Source organism: Phaenicophaeus curvirostris, chromosome 1 (genome assembly GCF_032191515.1).
Source record: "Phaenicophaeus curvirostris isolate KB17595 chromosome 1, BPBGC_Pcur_1.0, whole genome shotgun sequence".
NCBI classification, from domain to species: domain Eukaryota; kingdom Metazoa; phylum Chordata; class Aves; order Cuculiformes; family Cuculidae; genus Phaenicophaeus; species Phaenicophaeus curvirostris.
In genome coordinates, this window is record NC_091392.1 from 44,538,442 (window position 1) to 44,563,120 (window position 24,679).

Genomic DNA, 24,679 nt, shown 5'->3' on the forward strand with positions numbered 1-24,679 from the left:
TGGTGTTGTCATTAGGAAGGTAAAGGAAACGTGTTACCCTTTTTCTCAAAGGACTCCTGGCTTTCTGCTTCAACTTTTGGCGTGGGGGGTTCTCTGCTGCTCGTGAAACTCTCCCTGCGTTGTGTGTGTTTGACAAGAGAGGTTTGATTTCTATTCGATTCACTTGATCGTTTACTTGGCACGAATGTCACCCTGGTGGAAGGGGGGAGTTGATCTGTACGAGATCTTCTGGGGAGACAACTTGGAAATCCACCGTGTGGATTGTGCAAGCAGTTGGGGCAGGAAAATTGGCAAAACCTCAGGAATACAGAAAAACGCGTCATTCATCTCGCAGGGATGATGAGAAAAAGGTGAAGGGTCGAGCGTGGAACTGCCAATTCGTGAAACGCCTTTTTTAATATTAGAATAACATAGCGGCTTTGACTAAAGCTCGGTGGTTCGTCCTTCTCCGTATCAGCCCCCCGAGCTGCCTGCTGTTTAACCCTTTGTGGTCGATAACTTTTCACTGTTTTGGCCTCTCAGCTTCCTAACAGGGGATGGGGGAGCTGAGGTTGGGGGGGGGGGAGCTTGAGAGGGGAGGGTAGGAAGGGGGGGAAAGGATTCTTTACGCCATCCAGGCAGCTCCACCTGATCCGAAGCCTCGTTTTTCTGGCACCTCTCACTTTTCGCCTCCACAGCACGATGGGGCCGGAGGGGCCCCGGCGGATCCGTTCGCGCATCGTTAGGGATGCGGAGGATCCGGGATTCCAGGGCACGAGTTCGCTCGGCGTGGAGGCTAATTAACCTGATTGGCGTGTGCCAGCGCAGCGGGGTCGAGTTCCTCGCGGGGGCAGCCCTCCAAAGGCGCTCTGCCCCGTCAGCACAGCGGGGCTGACACCGAAACACGAGAGACCCGCAAGGAGAGCATCCCGGGGGCAGGGGGGAAGGAGCTTCCCCGGGAGGCAGGGACCTAAAAGGAGGCTCCGAGAAGGAGGAACCCTCAGCCTTGGGGTTGCAAAAGGTTCCCAAGAAAGAAAAGAAACAGTGGAGACTGAGGCCCAGCTCCTTTGCAGCCCGCACGGAGCTCGGCAAAGCAGGGAAGAAGCGTCTCTGTTGGGAAAAAGAAGAGACTCTCTTCTGCCAGTTAAGAAAAGTGAAGGGCGAGGGCAATGAGGGAAGATCACGCACATGGAATCGCTAGGTTGGAAAAGACCTTTGAGATCAAGTCCAACCCTACCTGACCATTGATTTCTCTTCTTAAGCAGCTGGGTCTCCGTTTAACCTGAGCGCAGGACAGACTAACTAACTAATTGGGTTTTAACCTGTGCTACACGAGGCTTTTTCAGCTCCGGTTTCCAACCTTCAGTCCCGCAAGAGACCCGAGTAACCCCAGCGCTGTCTTCACCGCACGCTTTTTACCTCCCAGCTCCGAAACAACGCGGGGAGCTGAGCGAGAACCCCCCGTGCGGGGAGGATGCTTGGAGCCTTTCTGGAGGGCTGCAGCTTATCTCGGGTCAGCATCCCTTGTAGAGCAGAAAAAAAGAGGCGTTCGGCCTGGGGAGAGGGACTCGGCTCCCTGATCCATTTCCTTGTTTATCCTTGGAGGAAAACAAGTCGCTCTTGTAGCTCAGGGAAGAGAAATGCGGGGTGGGGTGGGGGTTCCAACGAGAGAAAAACGTCAGTCCCTCCCACAAGTAAAGAGCTGCTGTTTAAAAAAGAAAAAGGGGGGGACACCCCAGTGTCACCTCCTCCTCCTCCGTCCTTCTGCGCTGGGTGGCGTGCTAATGACTCACCCTTAGAGCCAAACCTGGGGGGAAGGATGGGGGCTCCTACTTTTGAAAGCGGAATTACTAACAGAGCGACCCGAGTTTTGGCAGCAAGCAGCCTCCTCCTTTTTTTTTAAATTTTGGGGGTTTGGGGGTGGTTTGGTCTTTCTTTTTTTTTTTTTTTTTTTTTTTTTGAGGCCGCTCCCCGTTCAGGACAAGGGTGCGACTGTGTCAGCGGGATCGGGCTGTACCCGCTGGAGGCAGCGTGGGGATATCTGGAGCAGAGATGCCACTGCTCCTGCAGGGATCTGCCCTGCTCCTGGGCCCTCACCTCGGTTGTCTCAGCCTGGTGGCTCCTGCCCAAGCTCTGACAAGGACTTGGACTGCTTGCCATGGGCACGGTTTCTTGGAGAAAATAACCCAAAAACCTAGAAAACACATTACACTTCCTAAATCATCTTCTTTTTTGGAGTGCCCGGTCCCACCTGGGAAGCCCCCCACCACCCAGGAGCTCCGCACGAGCAACTCGTCCCTCCTTATCTCGCTTCCCCATATCATATCGTGGAAGATTTTTGCAGCATATTGTGCCTTACAAACGGGATCTGTAGGATTCACAGGGATGTGATAATTCATTCAGCGAGGATGATGCTTAATATGGACTGGCCCGAAAGAAACGAGGTCTGAAAGGAATGTGTGTGTGTGGAGGGGGGGAAGGGAGAAGAGGGAGATGTTTGAAGTGTTTCAACGGTAAGGCGAATGTTCAAAAGCTACCTTATATTCGCTTCCCGACCTCAAGAGCAGCTCCAAGCTTGGCATATGCTGCAGTTCCGAGTAGAACTGGTAAAGCTCTTCCCGACTTACTAAAGGAACAGGCTCTGCTCTGCACCACTAGCTCTCCCACCGCACCCGAGAACTTGACCTTGACACAACTCTTTCTCCAGCCGCTGCCACCACGGACTCCGGCGCTGCTCCCGTAAGGCTCAAGCTCCGGCCTCCCAGGGAGCGACCCCCAACTGCCCCCACCCCGGCCCCCGCAGGGGCATCCCCGCACCCCCTCTTGAGCCTCCGTGGACTCCCCGGTGCTCTGCAAGCTGGAGAGCGACAGCCCGTGGCTCGGATCCACGCGGAGCTATATAGCTGGCGCGGCTCCAGCCTTCCCCGGTGTGACATCCCCACACAGCACTGCAGCTTTGGTCATATGAGCCGAAATGATGAGAAAAGCACTTTTTAATCTTTTCGCACTTGCTTCCCTGTTCAAACAGTTGCAGGATGGCTATGACTGACTTGCTCAGCGCTGAGGATATCAAGAAGGCTGTGGGAGCCTTTTCAGGTGAGTGCTTTTTTTTTTTTTTCCCTCCTCTTTCCCCTCCTTCGTCTCTCCAGCTTAGGATATCAATGCATTTATTTAAACTCGAGGAAGATTAGAGGATTCGGCTAGACAAAATCTCAAACGAGGATGTGTTTTCAGAAGTGCAGTGAAAGCGTGACAGGTTTATCAAGTGTAGGGCTGCACCCCCAGCAAACTTGCCCTGCACGTTACAGAGGGGGAATATTTATTTTAAAGACAGTAACTGCGGACAGACTTGCCTTCTACCGAGAGGATGCTTCTAAAAGGAACAAAACCCTCAGCGAACCAGGGTGGATTATATCTTGAGGTGGGATAGGGAAGCCAGCCGTGGATGTTGGCAGCTTCCCAGTCACCTTCGAAATTCAGTTTCAGGTATTACAGAACTGCTGCCTCTCGTTCCGATGAGATAAGGAACCACTCTTTTCTTACTTCCTATGTGGAATCCCCAGGTGCGCTTCCCTTTTCGGGATAGAGCAGAAGGCAACAGTAGAGCACGGAGGTGCACTGCTCGACTGCAGCAGCTTTCTGCGGGAGGAATGGCTGCAGCGGTCCCTCCTGCCTCCTCAGCCTCCTCCGGCTTTCAGACGCTCCCTACCCCTCTAATCCATCGCGACCCCTAAACTGACAGCAGGACCTTCATCTTAATTACAGAGATTCGGGTAGTTCGGGGTGCTCTCAGTGAAACGGCAGCAGTGCCGCTCCGGGATGCACACGTTGTGTCCCAACCCCATCCCACCTCCCCAAACCCCCTGGCTGATCGCACAGTCCAGCAGAGCAGCCTCTCTCTGTCCTGCTCTCTGCCATGACCTTCCCAAACACGCTTGAAGCGCAAAACCCGCTGAGCCCGAATAAACTCAGCAGCCGGAGAGGGGAAGGGACCGACCAAACTGCTTTGCTCCATCCAGCAGCTGCTCCTCTCATTAGCTTCCATTGTTCTGGGGCCACCTTCGAGTCCCGGAGCAGATGCAATTAGCAGCGACTAATGACACATCTCAGTCAAGCAGATCACGAAAGTCTGAGCCTGCTTAATTTTATGCAATAGGAAAAAAACTGCGGCGGGAATAATAATGCCTGGGGAAGGGAAAACAACAAGTCCACACAACACGTTTTGGAGGTCACCGTATTGGATTTCTAATCTACACCATAGTGGCTGGGCTAGGCGGGTGGGACAAAGCGGGTGCGGTTAAAGGACGCGAGAGGTGGAGCAGGTAAATTCATTTATCTCAGCTCCGTTTCAAGGGCTCTGCGTTTTTTGGTTTGTTTTTTTTTTTTTTTTTTTTACCCCGAGCCTCACAAGGTCTTGTAGGCAGCACACGGCACCGCCTCGCAGCGCCTGAGCTGATCAACCACGATACCTTTAGCCTTCGAAATGTAGCGCTGGTTTCTAGGAACGCTTCAGGAAAAAAAAGAAACAGAACTGAAATACTCATGTGCTCTGAAACACTTCTCATCAGTGCTGGGCTTGCGTGGTTGAGCAAGAGTGGTGTTTTTTTTTTCCCCCAGGGATGGGAATGTCCAAAAGGTAACAGGGATGTTAATAGCCAGAGTCTGCTCTCAGGTGACTGTTTTAGCGTAAAACTTAGCAAAAAGGAGGAAAAAAAAAAAATAGGGCGTGGGGGTGCTAATGCACTGGAATGAGACCGAGCAGATTAGACTTCAGCTCCCAACTCTGTCACAGACTTCCTGAGTGACCTTGGGCAAGTCCACATCCCTCTGTACCTCTCAACTCTTCACCTGCAAAACAGAGTCCCCTTTTGCCTGTTTCAGTTAGTGTCTGTGAAGGATAGAAAACTACAGTGCTTACACCCAGCTCCTAGCAGAGCCAGGCTCGACCGCGCCTCCCGGGGTAGGACATGCAGCAGGAAGGAAGAAAAATACAGGTATGTGTTGCTATATGTTTCCATGATTTTTCTAAGCAGTTCTCTGGCTTTTCATCTCTTATAGCGGCTGAATCTTTCAACTACAAGAAGTTTTTTGAGATGGTGGGGTTGAAAAAGAAGAGCCCAGAAGATGTGAAGAAGGTTTTCCATATTCTTGATAAAGACCAAAGCGGCTTCATTGAAGAGGATGAATTAAAGTAAGTAAAGATATGTCCTTCCTCCATTAACTTCTCCCTAAGGGTCTAATTTCCTGTTTCCTTTTTTACAGGACTCGAGGTAATAGCATACAATTCAATCTCTTGACCAATATTTGTGTGGAATAATCAGTTGTTTGCTGATTATACACTCTAAAGTGCCATGGAGGGAGCTAGCTGTAGTTTTTATTGCAGGACCCTGAAACGCACGAGTGATCAATACCTTAACAGATAGTTCTTCAGTCAGATGCAGTTTCAGGGTAAAGTACTCTTCCTGAATGTTAAGGAAGGTCAGCAACGGAAGATAAAACGTGAGGTTCCAACTCGTATATGAAAACAGTGGTAGAGTTAAATACAAAGTGCAAATGCTCTGAAAAAAACTCCTTTTTTTCCCATGCCTCCTCTTTAGGTTTGTACTGAAGGGGTTTACCCCAGATGGAAGAGACCTATCAGACACAGAAACGAAGGCTCTTCTGGCTGCTGGAGATAAGGACGGTGATGGTAAAATTGGCGCTGATGGTACGTGATTAGAGGAGTAAACTTTGACAGTAACAATCGAATATTACTCTTACATACAAGAACTGAGGAAAACTAGGGATCACTGGGGGCTGTGACCTTCTGAAGGACACGGTTTGCATTTAATGCAATGCCAAGTCCTGCTTCATTTGCTGTACCTTGCTTGCAGGCTTTAGGGGAAACAGGAGCCGAGTTCTGACACTAGAGGGGGCAGCGTTTACAGAAGCCGAGGTGTAGCTAAGACCCAACAGAGCACAGGACCAGGCACCCATCCAACTTCGACTTCAGTTAGTTTAACTTTTCTGTGGATCTCAGTGGAGCGGGGGTCTGGACATTGAAAGCTCAAAGACACCGGCCTGACTATAAAACTTAGAAAGGAGAAGGAAAAAAGAGGAGTGCCAATATTTCTGCTTAATGATTAGTAAAGAGGAAAGTAATGCAACACTTCGCAAAGCAATGCTTTTAAAATTCAAAGTAGAGTCAGTCTGCTACAGAATGTCTAAACAATAACTGTCTATCCAACCTTTGCTAGTGTTTACACGGCTCTTCACAGCTAAGAAAGCTTGTCATTCTGTTTTACTAAATATGAGAATTACTAGAAATGAAAGTTTCCCTCTCATAGCATTGATAAAAAAAATTACTGCTGTTTTCGGTTCCCTCTTGGGATGAATCAAATTAGCCCACATACAAAAATGCTCCTTTTCCCTCTTTCTTCTGTATCCCTGAGACACATTGGAACAGACACGAAGTGAAACATTTCTGAATTAAATCTTTCTTCACTGGAGAAGGCAGTAGAGGAGGTTTGTGGTCAGAGCACTAAGTCATCTAGACAACAGGCAACTGCTAAATTTTCTCCACACTGATAAACCCTAGGATAGGGTGAAATCTAAAACATATCTAAAAGCCCTCTCATTTCCCTGTGTTACCTGTTCTCTGGGATTTGTAAAAAGTGTGGTCTCCAAATAAAAAGCAATTAAAAAAGCATAAAAAGCAAAATAAGCTTAACTAACATAGTTTTTCACTTTAAAAGATGAAAAAATTATGTACAAAACCACCCACTGACAAATGAGTCAGGTGATATATTAGCTAACCTGCCTGTCCATAGAACACTGGCATATAAGAAACTATGATCCTGTTTCCAGACTAAAGTCTCTTAACTTCTCTGATCATGATTGTAAAGCATCTAGGGGAAGCCCCTGCTAAACTTCAACAGTGCTACTGAACCCAAGGAGCATGTAATTATTTGAAATTTCATACACTTTATTATATAGCTTCTCCTTATTCCCATTAAAATTAATGGCAGTGGTACTAAAATCAGAGGGCAAGAGTTTCAGAAGAAAACTTGATCCAGGTAAGTAAGCTACAGGTGATCTGCCAACCTCTCATCAGACACATTCTCAGTTATTCCTGGAAGGCTGCAAGACAAAAGTAGTATCAATTGGAATAAAAGAACCATATTCATCATGAGTGTGGTGAGGCACTGGCACAGGTTGCCCAGGGAAACTGTGGATGCCCCGTCCCTGGAGGTGTTCAAGGCCAGGTTAGATGGGGTCTGGGGCAGCCTGATACAGTGGGAGGTGTCCCTGCCCATGGCAGAGGGGTTGGAAGTGGATGGTCTTTAAGGTCCCTCCTAACCCAAACCATTCCATGATTCTGTGATATTGATTCTGGTTTATTGAAGAGGATACAGCACTAACTTTTTTTTATATAGGATTGACCATTACTTTCTTTTGTAAAGATGAAACGATACCTGCAAGCTGGTATATTGTAACAAAGCAATATGAAACATCTCTTTTCCTTATCCCTTTCTTCTGCAACATTTACCTGTCCTTAACTGTAAAGCGTAATTACTCTGAATCTATATGCAATAATGAGAAAAGAATGAAGGGCTTTTTTAAATTTTGCTTCTTCTGGCCATATCCCTACTATACCACATTGGTTGGTTTCTTTTCCGTTCCTTTAATTGAACTCCCAGCAGCAAAATTTTACACCGGAAAGGCTTGAAATACATGCAAAGTTATCAGCAGTGACTGTGACAAAAGGATGAGGATGACAGATGCTTTCTCAGTTTTCATTTGGTTCATAAATCAAACTCCAGATTATAACAGCCTACGTAAATAAAATTTAAAATCACAAATGCATATCGTATTTATATTCAGTACTGCACTGCTGTTTTTCCATTGCAAATCATTTGTTTGTTTCCCCATAACTGAATTGTCAGGTTTCACCTTTACCCTTTGTTTCAAACATCAGCTTCTTACACCACTAAACAGTCACAAACATGCAGCTTTTCACAGGGGTTCATGTTAATTCACTAGGTGGCCCTCGAATGCTGTCCCTAACGAGCCCACAGCAGTTGTAAGAACTGATCTTCATGGATTTCTAACACCACTGAGCCCTCTTTCTCAGGTGTATTGTCACAAAAGTTAATCTCAGCCTAATCAGCCTTCTTCAGGTTAGAGGCCTCACGTTACACATTTCCTTTCCGGTCTCCTGCTTTAAACCTTTTATCATTCCTGAAAGACCATTCAGCTGAGAAATATTTCCACCATTTTACCTCTTGTTTGACCAAGATTAGTAATTTTGGGGCTGATCTGCCAGTTTTAAACCATTGAAAACTTGCAGCCTGTGCATGCAAGGCACAATCATCTTCTGTGTGATGTTGTGCCCCCTCCATCTTCCACTGATGTGCAGAGAAGATGGCAAATTGGACAAAAATTGCAGGACAAGGCCAAGTTACCTAACAAAACTACAAATATTAGCTTCCAGACTGGATTGGGAAGTGATGCTGAAGCAGCAATGTCAGCTTCAGGAGAACATTTATAAGAAAGAGGAGAAAAGAAAATGAAGATTTCTGCTCATAATGTGCTTTTTTAAAAAAATTATTTAGTGTATTAGCACTGGACATGAACATCATGACTTTCATTTTCTTGATGTCAATAGCCTTGGGAAAGTACATAGAAAATTTTAAGATCATGCACTGCAGACAGGAAAAAATATCAAAATATTTATCCCCGTAGGGCAAAATATTTTCCCTGATACAGCTCTATCTCTGCAAATATTTTAAAATATTTCAATGATTTTCTTTAAATGTTGTAAAAATAAGATATCAGGCATTCAAATTACAGATGATAAGTCATGGCCTTGCCACAGGTAGAAGTCAAGACGAAGAAGAAAAACTTTCTGCAAGTCCTTTTCTTATCCCCCTTTGTGCTCTCGCATCTTCCAAAACAAATCAGTGTCATTACTTATGAAGCTTCCGAAACAGATTTGCTGTTGTATGGATAATGTAAAAAACACATTCTGAGGAGAGAATTCATTCATCTACAATGTGTCCTCTGTGATTACACCTGTCATTTCAGTAAATTAAAACAGTGTATGCATTAGTCTGGTATAAACTACTAAACTACATTGAATGCAGCAAAACAATCTTTTCCTTTCAAGTCAGAGCTTTGGCACAAGACCACTAGTAAATTATTTTACATAACAAAATAGTCTAATCTCAAGGATTCTTTTCTAACAGGCCCATCAGAGGCAATAAACACCAGAATGACCAACAAGCAGGGGCTGATATACATTGCCTTATCTCAGAAGTTTTGTGTGTATGAGTAGGCTTTGTAACAATGCTTCCACAAGCCACCTGTGGTCAGATGAACCTTCGGGTGAAAATAAATAGTGAACTACTTTACAAGATTATTCAACTGGAATATCTTTGAAATATTTAAATTACATTGAAAATCCTGGGAAAAGCATCAAGTGCATTAGTCCTGAAGGAGTATTTTGTGGTTTGCTGGCTACCAGAAAATGGCCATGAAATATATTGCCACTATGTGGTAATATTGCTATCATAATGCATTACAGAAAATATTTGGCTGCAAGTCTCAATAACCTTTTCCAAATATATTCCATAGATACAAATTATTACAGAAAGGATTTAATTTAGCTGTGGCAAGTACAACAACTTGTTCTAATAGAGTATGCATAGTTAGTTTTCCCTTTTGGAAATGTTTTTATCAATTGCAGTTCATGTTTCTCTCTACACAGTTTATTCACACAGTGATTTAATAATCATAGCCTTTTTCCTTTTCTACCCAGAGCAGTCTGGGTTTCTATCACAAGTACTTTTTGTTATCTCTTAAATTCAGTTTGCAACACTTTCTATCTATGTACCCACCGTGAACAGGATTTATACATGTTTTGTGTTAAGTAATCTGCATCGCTAATCCTAATTTGGATTTACATCTTTCAAAATGATGGATAAATTTGGATTTAATTTAAACCCTCTGACACTTTTATTTCTCAGCCTGACTTGTCAGCATTTGGCAACATGTTTTTTTGGACACACCATCAAAAGTGCTGTCTGTTTGCACACACCAGTCAGTAAAGATCTCACTTGTTTACAGTTTAACACTTTTCAGCTGAACATTAGAATGTTCTTTAAAATGCCTAATTTTAATCTTTTATCCTTTTGAGTTGCAGGACGTTACTCTTCATTATGTCACACTTCAATAATTTTCTCTTGAGCCTGTGTAGATGACTGCCTCCCCTATTTGTCATTTTCCTCTCAGCTGATTATGTTAAACCCATAAACCACCCTCTCTGTATGCCCTCTAATCCCTTTATCATCTTTGTTGCCCTTCTTGGAATTCCCTTTAGTCTGTCATTTTTAATGCTCTGAGGCACACGGAACTGTGCAAGGTATTCTCATGCATTACTGTTCCAAGGTTAGACGGAGCTAGAAATTATAACCTCCTTGAGTAATAGAGTGTGCAGAATGCAGTACGCCAGGCAGCTGTTCACCGGGATACAAATGTGCCTTTTCCATGCTTTATCACTCTGCTGAATGGCATCATATATACCAAATCACAAAATAACAGCAAACTGCAAATAGGTTCATTTATGTAAATATTATCGTGTAACACTAATAAAAGCTACCAAGTAAAATCCTGGCCCTCTGAGATCTCAGAAATATCTCTCGTTATCATCAATGTGGTCAAGACTGCTACGTAGGTTTGTATAAGCCTTCTGTTTATGTAATCTGTCATTTTCAGTCAATTTGCCATTACAAAATTGAGTTTGAATGTAATATACTTATAATATAAAGACATGAATACTCTGAAAGACCCATTAATGAGTCTCTTTGCCAAACTCTGACATAAAAGAAATTTATCTCAGTGCAAAATTAAATTTCTAGTTCTCTCCTTTTCCCTACCGAGATTTACAAAGGAATAACAGGGAACTAATCAAGTTCTTCAGATGAATAGCAGTGGACAGTCTTGACAGTCTGGCATGTATTGCATTTCTCCCTTACCCTCAAAAAATCCTTTCATGTCACTGTAAGATTTCCCCAGTCATACTTTCCCTTTAATTAACTTGGATGTCTTTGTTCTTCTGTTATTGTGATATTTCTGCTATGCCGGTGACTCTGTAATCTTGTAATATGCTTCCTCCTTCTTTACATATTCTTTCTTTAACATTTCTTTTTTTTTTTTTTTCTCTCCTCCAGAATTTGCAACTATGGTGGCTGAATCATAAAGGCTTTGACCAATGCGAACCCTTCACCCATCCTTCACTGCCCAATTCCAACCACCTTCTGCTGACTGCTTCGGCTCCTGTTCTATTTATTTATGTTATTTTATACTCCAGCTCTGTTCTCTGCAATCCTGCAACTCTGTAATTGTGCTGAAAGACACTGTTAAAATAATAAAGGTCACATCAACCTGGGCTTTATTCTCTCTCACTGTAACTCATTTCCTATTTCATGTAGGCTTGGCACACACTGAGAGAAAATTTTATTCTTCTTTGCTGACATCCCCGCTGCTTTATACCTAGCTAAAGTGGGAAGAAATTTTAAAAATTATTTGGGATAAAACATGCATATAATGAGTCATTCAGCCCAAGTTCTGAATGGTGGCAAAACTGACTGCATTATTTTTAAGCCATCCCTTCTAAATAGATGCATACTCAAAGCCTGGAAAATCTCTAGTGATGGCAATTACCCAACTTCATTTGGCAGTTTGATCTTTTGACTTAGTATCATCGCTAAAAAGTATTTCCTAATATTTAACCTACATCTCCCCTGCTGTATTTTGGTGATCAGTAAATTGATCCCTGACTGTATCATTTGTGAAATTTGCCTGGTACAGGGGTATTTTTGGATAAAAGATTTGACAGGAATATGTGTTGGTGCCAATCATGTATGGGAATAACTCCATAAACTAATAAAATGCAGTCACTTCTGAAACACAGGATATGTTTACTAGTAATATTATACAACTATCTAGGACACGAAGAACAGAATACTCACAAGAAACAACAGTATGAATTTCAGGAAAGGGGACACCAAGATTCATGTGATGCTGCTGTTGACTCTCCCACTGTTAAAACAGTGTAGCAAAAAATCCCATCAAAAAAACCCATTTCTTCTAAAACTTCACCAGAGGACAGAATATCCTTTTTTTGAGTTGCGCGTAGGAAACGGACTCAAGCAAAGGAAACAACTAGGCAATTGTAAGCCTATGACAGAGCCAATAGCTAAACACTTGTTTCCCAAATCCTGTTCAGTAACTTTAGCACCGGGCTTATTCTTTTTACCCTTTTTTTTTTTTCCTAATCAGAGATTAAAAGGAAGGGGGGGAAAAAACCCTTTTAGGCAACATCTTACCACATCTTGACAGAACATTGATTATTACTGCAATAAAAAGCAAGGATATTTGCCATTTCTGGATTCCAAACTCTTCCCTGCAGCAATAATACCTTATTCCACTCAGATTTATTATCACTAATTTAGTAATAAACAAAAAGATAAGGCTGAAAGCCTGGCACCGACACATTGCGCAGAATAGCATTCTCTGCCATAGTGATTCCCCAATGCTCTTTGGAAGCCAATAAACATTCCCTAGAGCCACTCCGGATTTTCACTCTCTAGTAACTTAAAAGGAAGACTTTTTTTGCTGAATCTGCTGTGCGTTCAAAAGGAATCCTTTGGTTTTGCACAACATACACGGATCTGAAGAAAGTATTGATTTTTAAGTACTCTAAATAAAGCAAATGAAAACGGATTGCCACGAAGCGACAGTTTATTGACTTCTTTTTCTCGGCAGCTGCTGACCTCAAGTGGCAATAAAGAGTAATTACAAGAGCATACGTGGTACAGAAAAAACATTAGGAACCCAGCTATTGAAGCATCATCAGAGAATTGACATTAAAAGCCCTTTATAGCCTCTTCCTCTTCTTTGGATGTGCAAGGATTTATACGTTAATGCTTCACTAGATGGCTCAAAATCTGAAATCTCACCCAGGGCTTTTAGAACAACAGCAAATAAACACAGCCAGTAATGAGTCTAAAAAATTATTTATAGTGTATTTTGTGAAATAAAGCAAGTTACAGCGACATTTATGGAGATATGTTGCTATTATAAAAGTCCAAAGAAACCAATGATTCCTAAAGCCGTCTTTCTTCACATTATTCCCTCAATAACACCTGAACAAGCAACACTGAATGCCTGATTTAGCCTGAAAATCTTCAGTTATATAGTAATGGATAAGATGAAGAGAAATATCCTTTTATTTCACACTGAAAAAGTTACGCTGGGTAGAGAGACCTGCAAAATATCATCTTTACTTCTTATGTTGACAGTACCTGATATTCTAAATACACATTTGGTCAGCTTATTTAGCTACGCAACTGGTATACTCAGAACCTATGTAATCAGAATTTTCATAAAATCTGTTTTAATCTTGTTTTCCTAACTGTATTTTAAATTCAAAGTTCAAATTTCAATATTTCATGCCTCTATCACCAAAGGAAAAAAAAAATCAAACACATGTGTAACATAAATAAGTATCTGTCCAAACACAAAATGACTGTTTTATCAGTTACCGTCGAAATACTACCTTTTTTTCACTGCTGGCTCTTCAGTGTTTGTCTTCAATTCTTACTTTTCCCACCTAAATTCCTTCCAAACTTTTCCCAAATCTTGAATTGCCCCATTTCCAATTAACAAAAATTCTCAGAATTTCCCTGTTAAGTGGCAGTTATCTGGTCATGGCTCAAAATGCTGCAGAAATGCAGAATTTTAAGTGACAAAATATAAAATAAAACATTACACGTACAATATATTTAATAATTCATTGTCATGTTGCTCTTGTTTTAACATCTTCAAGACTGTCACAGAAACTACTGTAAAGACTGAAGAAAGCAGAACTTGGTACAAGATTTAACCAGGCTTTCAGCAGGATGTGGATTAGTGTGCTTGACAAACACAAAAAATCCACATCCCCCTGCAATGTACTATTTCGTGAAGAAAGATGTTTTAGTTTTCCCACACATAAGCAAAGGAGCAAAATTAAGTTTCTCCTAGGAACATTTACCTTTAATTTCTTAATTTGCATCTTACATCCTCTTCTTTGCCCTGAACACTAATTGCTTCATAATTTTCTCCCGTGTTCTAATACAGTACAAATTATGAAAAAAAACCCCAACTCCAGCCATCACACTGAAAACAAAATTTTAAGTAATCAGTACACGTCCTTTCTTTAGACTCACAGCCAATGGTTTGTAACGAGACACAACTGAATGATTTAATGTACATAAATTATGTTTACACATGTGAAAAAGACACCGCTTGTTCACATCAGTATTACATATTCCTAAGACAGAAATAGAGCTGGCTCTCAGCTACAACTCAAAAGGAAGAAGAGCCAAATCCTCGAGTCATAGAAAAATGAACATCTGATAAATGACATTCGCATTAACCAAAAAAGGTTTTGTACCAACAGACCATCACCAAGTCTCAAAATTTCTCTGATCACCATCCACCAAACCCTAAACCAACACATTCATAATTGTTTATGCTTTACGGGTCCTGCCAAGCTCTTAATGGAGTTTCATGGATCAGCAGTTTTCCACATGTCTTATTTTGGGAATCAATGGACTGGAGGCCATAGCACCTGTTCACTTTGCAGAAGCTGAGATAGGATTTATATTTACAGTGTACCCACTGGTCCTGAGCTCAACACTGTCTAATATCCTATGATTGCTTCCATTCTTTGTTCACTTCTTCAAAGCAAACCTTGCTCGTTTGCTTCTTTTGCCTTTTCTGACTTTGCATCTGTTGGGGGGAAGTAAGGACAATTTTTTCCTAGTTTCTACATACTTTCAAAGACTGGAAAAGTCTCTCCTCAGCTTTCCTGTAGCCCCCTTCAAGTACTGGAAGGCCACCATAAGGCTTCCTTGGAGACTTCTCTTCTCCAGGCTGAACAACTCTGACTCTCTCAGCCTGTCCTCATAGCAGAGGTGCTCCAGCCCTCAGATCATCTTTGTGGCCTCCTCTGGACCCATTCCAACAGCTTCACATCCTTCTTATGTTGGGATTCCAGAACTGGACACAATACTCCAAGCAGGGTCTCATGAGAGCAGAGTAGAGAGGGAGAATCACCTCCCTCGACGTGCTGGCCATGCTTTTTTTGATGAAGCCCAGAATACAGTTGGCCTTCTGGGCTGTGAGCACACATTGCTAGCTCATGTCGAGCCTCCTCTCGGTCCTGGACTCTTACATTGCTAACATGTGCTTGAACCTAAGCTGCTGCACATTCACAGAATCACAGAATCACAGAATAACCAGGTTGGAAGAGACCCACCGGATCATCGAGTCCAACCATTCCTATCAAACACTAAACCATATCCCTCAGCACCTCATCCACCCGTGCCTTAAACACCTCCAGGGAAGGTGACAATCACCTCCCTGGGCAGACTGTTCCAGTGCCCAATGACCCTTTCTGTGAAGAATTTTTTCCTAACGTCTAGCCTAAACCTCCCCTGGTGGAGCTTGAGGCCATTCCCTCTTGTCCTGTCCCCTGTCACTTGGGAGAAGAGGCCAGCTCCCTCCTCTCTACAACCTCCTTTCAGGCAGTTGTAGAGAGCAATAAGGTCTCCCCTCAGCCTCCTCTTCTCCAGGTTAAACAACCCCAGCTCTCTCAGCCACTCCTCATAAGGCCTGTTCTCCAGCCCCTTCACCAGCTTTGTTGCTCTTCTCTGGACTCGCTCCAGAGCCTCAACATCCTTCTTATGGTGAGGGGCCCAGAACTGAACACAGTATTCGAGGAGCGGTCTTACCAGTGCCGAGTACAGAGGGAGGATAACCTCCCTGGACCTGCTGGTCACGCCGTTTCTGATACAAGCCCAGATGCCATTGGCCTTCTTGGCCACCTGGGCACACTGGTGGCTCATATTCAGTCGGTTGTCAACCAACACACCCAGGTCCCTCTCCTCCAAGCAGCTTTCTAGACAGACTTCTCCTAGTCTGTAGCACTGCACAGGGTTGTTGTGCCCCAAGTGCAGGACCCGGCATTTGGCCTTGTTAAACCTCATGCCATTGGACTCAGCCCAGTGGTCCAGCCTGTTCAGATCCCTTTGCAGAGCCTCCCTACCCTCCAGCAGATCGACACTTCCACCCAGCTTAGTGTCGTCCGCAAACTTGCTAAGGGTGCACTCGATGCCTTCATCCAAGTCATTGATGAAGACATTGAACAGGGCTGGACCCAGCACCGAGCCCTGGGGAACCCCACTTGTCACTGGCCTCCAGCTGGATTTCACACAATTTATCACCACTCTCTGGGCCCGGCCATCCAACCAGTTTTCCACCCATTCATTCTGAGAGAGAAATTTGGCACGTTCTCTTTTCCAAAGAGACATACCCTTTAGGAATCGCAACACTCTTTGGAGCTTCAAAATTTAAAACAACTTTTCTCCTAAACAAAAGAGTTAAGCAAAATGTGTCTAAAGGGGGTTAGCCATGTGAATTAGAGATCAATCATCAAAACTTCCCCAGACTGTAGAATCTCCTAATGTGGGATAATTATTTCATGAGGAAGAAAGTACATTTCTGGTTAGTGCTCTTCTGGTCAATAAAGTAACAGAGCTTAACAAAGACTGATACACTTTCAAAACCAGGAGTTAAAATAAACACAGATAGTAGAGTCCCTTCTTCAGCCACCAGCAAAACAGATGGGACTGCATGAGCTATAACAATAAATAGATCAGGAAATCCAAATAAAAATACTGGAAATCACTTTACTAACTTACAGAACGTGCAGCTAAAAAGATGGGTTTTTCATAAACGCGTTTGGTCTTCCACCTAAGAAAATCAAAGTGAAAGGATCTTGTCAGTGTCTGGATCGGAGTGTCTAACTCTTACTGCAACAACAGTTTTTAATTCTAGTAAATGCTTGCCTAAGCAATTGTTTATGTACAAAAATTCAGTTGGCTTCGCTGGTGTTACAGTGCCACAACACTGTTGTTAACAGATGGATTCAGGTGGTAAGAACAAAGTGACTCTCTATTAATTCCAGCTTTGCCACTAGAGCTTCTACATAGGTGATATAAAGCACAGGACCAGAGGTCAAACACCAAACCTTTGATTACTGGAGGGAAGATCCCTGGGTTGCTGAAAAGCCAAATGTTCAGAGAGATTTTCAGGTTTTGGAAATGCTGCCTCTAAGGCTTTATTTTTTTTTTTTAATTCTATCATTTTATTTGTTAACAAACTACACTTCCTGTATTTTCACAATGCAATGCACTTTAAAAAATTGTATCATTTTTGCTAAATGATACTGAAATTTATATGTAACATTATTAGTGCTTTAATATAAAGAGGAAAAAGAATTGTGTGGCTGTGCTAATTTTATGCTTCCTACTGCAGATGAATGAAGATTCTCTGTCTTAAAACATTTGCATTCCCCCCCCAAAGTAATTTTCAGTTTTGCTGGATACAGCACAATCACAGCTACTCTTTCAGCTGCAATGGGTTGTTGAAATTGAGCTATTGCCCAGCACCTGCTCTTCGTCAGACAGCTGAAATCAGAGGTTAGGGGAAAAAATAAAGATTTTATGTCATTGTAATGCAAGTCTCCTTTTAGCTTTGCTGCAGTCAGTGTTCAATTACGTTCTGTAACAATCTCCATTACCAAAGCCAGTGTTTTTCTGTTCCTCTCTGCATGTATTAGCTTTCTTGTTTGCACGTGATAGCTGTCTTAGCAAAGCAGGGGAGACTTAAGAGACATTTGCCCATAGATTTAGTGACTGTATGTCTTTTTTGGCCTGTTGAGGATCCTAGTGTTCAAATGTATCTTCATTCTGAATGCTACAAAGGAAGATAACTGATACAATAGAACTTACATTATTTCTCACTGAAGGCCCGATAGATGAAAATTAACCTGAAATTTCATCTAGTCAATTTAATACAAAACACAGAGCACATAACAATGATGGGCTCTCAGGTAATTTTTTGCCTGGATGTATCCTATTTTTACAAGCTCAGGATTTTTCTCATTCAGAATTTTTATAAGTTCGCTGCGTAGCCCAAATCAACAGAAGCAGGAACCAAGGCCCTACACCAGTAGGAAGAAAGCCACAAAGACTTTGACCAGCAAGGCTCAGCAGCAAAAGGGAAAGAAGTAGCTAGTGTGAACAGCTACTGGGAATGCAGAAGCGGGAGCCTTGCTTTTGGAGTAGGAGAGAGCAACAATAGATGGACAGAGAGCTCTGAGACAGGGGCCAGAGGGTGAACAACACAGAAATTCAGAGTCTGGGACTTGGAGAAACGGCAATTCAGAGCAGGGAAGACTAGAGATGATTAGAGGGAGGATTTAAAAAGCTTAATGCAGAAAAGGTTTTATTATAATTTAAATACATTATAATAAATTGACCTTGGAAAAAAGAGGAAATGGATGAGGTGGAAGTTTGTGCCTAGAATGAACCTGTTGGAAGAGTGGAGATGATATTTAAAAAGCGTGTTGTAAAGTTTTGAAAATCTCATTAGGAGTCTCAACTATTTCTCTTCTTCCAGGTCCTGGAGTCATATGGCTGACACTGAGTTTTCAGCAACAGCAAAAAAAAATCTAGCTCTCATACTTGCAGAGAAAATCTTGAGCATTCAAACCCTAAAAACATAAGCAGAATATAAACCAAAACATAACCTTTTAATTTTTAATAAATCTCCTCATTTGAATGTAGCCTGTCTTGTAGTTTTTAACTAGTGTAAACCTAGGAGTTGCTTTCTAAGCAGGCAGCAGCTAGAGATCCAAAAAAAGATTGCCAGCTGATATAATAACCATCATCACCACATAATGACTGGCATTCTGGAATTATGAGTAGCTCATTCTCAAATGCCATGTATTCATATGTTCAGTATTCGACAGATTAACTCCTTCCTCATGATTCAGAAGCATACTCAGTGCTCACTTACCAGCATCCAATCACCCAATGCATGACTCTGTGCAAAAGAGAGTGACAACGATTGCTCCAATAACAAAGTACTCACAGCTCAAAGGTTCAGGCCACACACAAGGCCACAGCAAGTCCTCAGTCTGTCACAGATCCACCCCCATGCAGAGATCTATACAACACTAAGACTTTCTGTATGAAGTTCCAGATCCATGCCTAATGCTTTGGGGCGTATTGTTAAAAACTAAACAGGGATTTAGGCTTTGTTCCCAGCACCATTCCTAGCTTTCTAATTTTTCAGTACAACCCAATACTTAATTGTGACTCCAGTTTTCCTAGCTTCCATGTGCAAGAACAAGCAAACAAAGATCCAACCTGGAATTTTTCCAGACATTCTTGTATGCAAAATAATTATTTCCCTCAAAACGCATCCTTGAGAAATCTATCCATCACTCCATATTCTTTGGAAAAGAGGACATAATAGCTACAATTACCATACCTGAGCCAAGTTTACAGCCATGTAGAAGTACCTAACCTACATCTAATAATTTAACATTTTTCATTGATGCCACAACCGTCATTCATTTCTAACTTCCACTTTCTCAACACAGTAGATCAGAAACAAATGATAGATATGCCAGATCAGACAGAAGCACTGTTGCAACTGCCAAAAAATCCTTTGGCTGATTCAACCGTTTCATAATAATGTTACATTTCAGTGAATTGAGTCTCAGCCAAAAAGCCTTCATATCCATGTCTCAGTCCCTACCACAAAAGAGCAAAATCTGAAGACCTGGAACTATAATGCCGTTATCAACAGCGATGTACAAAGCATTCAAACTCATACTTCTGTGCTAACAGCTTCACTCTGAAGAGAAATAAAAGGCAATTTTGGGGATGCCAAATGAAGTATCCCTCAAAATAGATGAAGTTTCTATTTATTCTACTACTTAGGGAAAGTGTAAAGAACGGAAATCTACAATAAAATTTATACATCTGCTCTTCCAGTTTTCAAAGCTCTCCAGACATATCACTGATAAACACTCAGAGTCAATTCTGTAAGAATCTATACAGATTTCAAAAGCTGCATGAACTCTGAATATTCATTCATTCGCAAGATATTTTCTTGTCACGCTGTTTCCTTTTAGTAATGCAAGATTTAAAAAAGAACTGATGAAAAGCTTTGCAGTCAAGAGATTTCTTACAGAAAGATCTACTGATTCCTTTCCTCAACATTAATGGCCCCCCGAGAAGCATTGCTTACTCCAAAGAAAGCTACATTACTTCCTCAGTAGCTTTTATTAGGCAGCACATTTCAGTTACAGGTTGTAACCTGCTCAACTCGGAACATATCCAGAATGTTTGCATTATACATGAATAACTATAAAAACAAGTCCTAGGAATATTAGTGAATTCTGCCTCACAAAAGGAACTTTTTAACAGGTATACATTGTGAAGGAGGCATTGAAATTACTTGTGTAGTGCCAAACAGAATCTGAAGCACAAGCCATACATCAGTCTAAAAGACCGTATGACCTAGGTTTAATCCTCGTTGCAAAGCCTTACCTTGTTTCTGAAGCTCCTTGCCACTCTTACTGGAGCTGCAGTTCCACCATCACTGTCTTCTGTTGCCTGATGAAATGCAATCTGACCATGGACACATGCAGTTTCTCTGCTGTTCTGTGACCACTGCCTAAAGAAACGCAACTTCAAATTTCAGGGTCTTGTGGCTGTCAGTGCAACTTATCCTGCCCACATTAGAGAATGCGCATTTCCCACTTATTAGCATCTTGCTTTATTTGAGGAAGAAATTAAATGTGTGAATAAAAAAATTACTTTATTTCTCCTTAGCTGCTAAGTAAAGGATTTAACCTAATAAACACTTCTCTAGGGTAAGGACATCATCTTCTGTTGTTCTTGAGGTTTCTTAATTCCACAGGGTTTCCCTGCCTCTTTCTTTCTCACGTATTCAAGCTGAGAGAAGCTTCAGTGAGCACAGCTACCCGTATTCCAATTTATTCAGCAGCAACCCCTGTGGACTGCTAACAGCAGACTGCGATTCTGCTTGGATTAGAAGGTGTAGATAAGTAACTGCATCCTAAATCTATCACTGTCAATGCTGGTAAGGGAAGAGCTTTTACCTGTGAGAAGTCAGGCAGAGGAAAAAATTGTGATTGGGGGACAAAAGCATGGGGTAAAAGGACAGCAAAATAGAGAGAACTCAAGTCTGTGAAGAGCTCTATGTACAAGAGCATGTGAAGGCAAGTAAGAAATGAGAGAATGGGATGAAGGACCGAGGTGCTACTAGAAAAGTAGCAAACAGAAGGAGAAAGGAGATAGCAGATTTCAAGCAGAATTTTTAAATAGCAATGAAAATCTCACTTCCAACATAATTTATGCCTTCTATTACACCGGTCCCAGTGTAAAATGGCAGAGATGTTTGATACCTTGGTAAATGCTGATAGATACCACTACATTAGAGCCACAATCAATAAATCTCAAGTACATCATAATGGAGCCTCAAAGTCTTCACATACAGACCTGTCAGTAAACTGGGACAATATTACAAATAGACAACAAAGGATAATGCAAAGATTGCAAAAATGGAACAACACAGAAACAAGTGAATTTCTTGGAGGATGTAATGGAAGGCAGAAAAGATGAAAAAGGAGATAAGCTATTTAGACATAAGTGATGAAGAACATCAATAACCACATACCTGTTTGTTGTGATGGAGGATTCAGGAATGGAAAACAGTGAAAGCAATAATGAGGCCTGGGATTAATTCTTCTTTTCTTTCTTAAAGGACTCCAATAAAAGTCTCTGCCCTCTCAGGCTACAGAAGTATCTTTCACACTTCTATCACAGAAACAATATTTTTACTGTACATAGAAAGGACTCCTTTGATTTTGCTATAGGTACTTATTATTTTCATGTTGCTTGCCTGACTAGATGCCTGGCAGATACGTCACATAGTCCCAAACACGGAAAGAGTCATTCATACTAGAAAAGACAAAAAGAAGCCACCTTCTAAGCAGGCACTATCTTGAGGTCAAAATAAAACTTGGAAAAAGTTATTTCAACAAACTCTACTCTTGGAATGTCCAACCTTAAAATCCAAATACAGATGCATTATTGATTATTCCCTTCTTCCTAAAATTACTTACTGCTTTTCATAGTAAGCAGATTCTTTGCTCCACAGTAAACAACCTAAAGTATAGCCAAGCAAAATTTATACCCTGAAAAAGTATTGTTAATGACATGCTCTCTAACAGTGCAAGATCTTTCAAAGAGATTGGAAGGAGGGGAAAACAGGAAGCTTCACAGTCAGCTTTTTCAGCTCTTACCTAAACTCAAGTTTGACTGGGACTGCTTAGGGAAGAAAGATTAGTTTAAAGAGCCAGAATAGAGCACAGAAATAGTAAGAGTAGTCAAGGGAGATCTTAGTAAAAATATTTGAAAAAGAAGAAAAACAAATAACTAAAGGAACCAAAATACTGCAGTGTGAAAGACTATAAAAATAACAAAGAAAGAGGGAAAAAAGGAACAAAGTTCTGAGAAACAAAGAAGAAAAAAACTAAGGAATTGGTGAGCAAGAAGTGAACTCTCTCCAGGCAACAATTAACAATGAAAAGCAAGAAAAAGCACAGAATCATAGGATAGTTAGGGTTGGAAGAGACCTTAAACGTCAACTACTCCCAAACCCCTGTGATGGGCAGGAACATCCCACTAGATCAGGCTCCCCAAACCCCCATCCTACCCGGCCCTGAACACCTCCAGGGGTGGGGCAGCCACAGCTTCCCTGGCCAACCTGTGCCAGTGCCTCACCACTCTCATTGTGAAGAAATTCTTCCTTATGTCAAGCTTAAATCTGCCCCTCTCCAGTTTATACCCATTGTCCCTCATCGTATCACTACAAGCCTTTGTAAAAAGTCCCTCCATCTTCTATTACAGCACTGGATGCGTGGAGGAATAATTTCATCAATCATGCTTAAAGAAAAAAAAGTAGGTTACAGAATGTGTTTCCCCCTTACATGCATATGTATAAATTTTCCCAGAAATCTTATGCATCTTCTATTACTTTCCAAGGACTAATTTGAATGTTGTTTTGAACTTCACAACATAAAATCATAGGACCATAGAACATCCTGAGTTGAAACGCACCACAAGGACCACCGAGTCCAGCTCTTGCCCCTGCACAGGACTACCCCAACATTCACATCATGCCCTGCGGGTGTCATCCAAATGCTTCTTGAATATTGTCAGGCTTGGCACCACGACTACTTCCCTGGGGAGCTGTTCCAGTGCTCCACTGCCCTCTGAGTAAAGAGCCTTTCCCTAATATCCAACCTAAACCTTCCATAGCATATCATCCTACCATTCCCTCAGGTCCTATTATTGATCACCAAAGAGAAAAGATGAGAGCTTGCTTCCCTTTTGACGAAGCAGTAAACTGCGAGGAGATCTCCCCTCAGCCTTCTCTTCTCCAGGCTGAACAGGCCAATTGATTTGGCTAGTTTTCAGTCAGCTTCCCCTCTAAACCCTACACCAACTTTATGGCCCTCCTCTGGGCACTCTCCAGTAGCTTTGGATTCTTTTTTTCCTGAGGCACCTAAAATGTAAGGGCTAGTCTGGCAGACAAATCTCCACTAATTGGGACAGTACCAGTTCTCTGTCTGACCTTAAATTCTTTAGACAGAGAGAGACACTGTAAATGGAAATGATTCTACCCGGGTTGGGGCAAGCCCCAATTTCAGTACACAGTGGGGGATGATGTGATTGAGAGCAGCCCTGCAGAGAAGGACTTGGGGGTGCTGGTTGATGAGAAGCTTGATATGAGCCGGCAAAGTGTGCTCGCAGCCCAGAAGGCCAACCGTATCCTGGGCTGCATCCAAAGAAGCGTGGCCAGCAGGGCAAGGGAGGGGATTCTGCCCCTCTGTTCCTCTCTTGTGAGACCTCATCTGGAGTATTGTGTCCGGTTCTGGAATCCTCAACATGAGAAGGGTATGGAGCTGTAGGAACAGGTCCAGAGGAGGGCTACAAAGACGATCCAAGGGCTGGAGCACCTCCCATAGGAGGACAGGCTGAGAGAGTTGGGGTTGTTCATCCTGGAGAAGGCTGCAGGGAGACCTTATAACCACCTTCCAATACTTGAAGGGGGCCTGCAAGAAAGCTGGGGAGGGACTGTTTACAAAGGCTTGTAGTGATAGGACAAGGGACACTGGGTATAAACTGGAGAGGGGCAGATTTAGACTAGACATAAGGAGGAATTTCTTCATGCAGAGGGAAGTGAGGCCCTGGCACAGGTTGCCCAGGGAAGCTGTGGCTGCCCCATCCCTGGAGGTGTTCAAGGCCAGGTTGGATGGGGCCTTGGGCAGCCTGGTTTGCTGGGAGGTGTCCCTGTCCATGGCAGGAGGGTTGGAATGGGACGATCTTTAAGGCCGCTTCCAACCCAAACCATTCTATAATTCTAGGATTCTAGGAATCTGTGGTTCTAGGATTCTGTGATTTGGGCTGCGTGGTCCAGCCCCCTGCCTTCTACCCAATCACAAGCCGCTCCCTGATGACGCAGTTGGTTGCTAGGCAGAACCCCCCGACGTTGTGTTCCCCACCAGGTCAGCGCGTGGCCCCGCCTCCGCCTCCGCCCCCGGCTTGAGCGCCAGGCCGTTCGGTGGGCGGGGAAAAGGCGAGAAGACCAATGGGAGCCCCGCGAGGCGCTTGATGGGCGGCGCTCGCAGCCAATCGAGACGCGCGGAGGCGCCTCCGCCGGG

General features: G+C 42.8%; 1 protein-coding gene across 1 annotated transcript; it reads left to right on the top strand.

Moving 5' to 3' along the window:
- The first annotated feature begins 2,557 nt into the window (after window positions 1–2,557).
- PVALB (parvalbumin) lies at window positions 2,558–12,285 on the top strand. Its single transcript, XM_069856587.1, has 5 exons — window positions 2,558–2,718; window positions 3,008–3,075; window positions 5,038–5,170; window positions 5,577–5,686; window positions 11,190–12,285. The coding sequence occupies exons 2-5, from the start codon at window positions 3,015–3,017 to the stop codon at window positions 11,216–11,218; spliced, it is 333 nt and encodes a 110-aa protein (XP_069712688.1). The 5' UTR covers window positions 2,558–2,718; window positions 3,008–3,014; the 3' UTR covers window positions 11,219–12,285.
- Window positions 12,286–24,679: the final 12,394 nt, after the last annotated feature.

Bases quoted from the DNA above. Each gene is read 5' to 3' on its own strand.
- PVALB (XM_069856587.1), top strand. From the start codon at position 3,015: ATGGCTATGACTGACTTGCTCAGCGCTGAGGATATCAAGAAGGCTGTG. The intron at 3,076-5,037 runs GTGAGTGCTTTT...CATCTCTTATAG, and splicing joins GGCTGTGGGAGCCTTTTCAG to CGGCTGAATCTTTCAACTAC. The intron at 5,687-11,189 runs GTACGTGATTAG...TCTCTCCTCCAG, and splicing joins TGGTAAAATTGGCGCTGATG to AATTTGCAACTATGGTGGCT.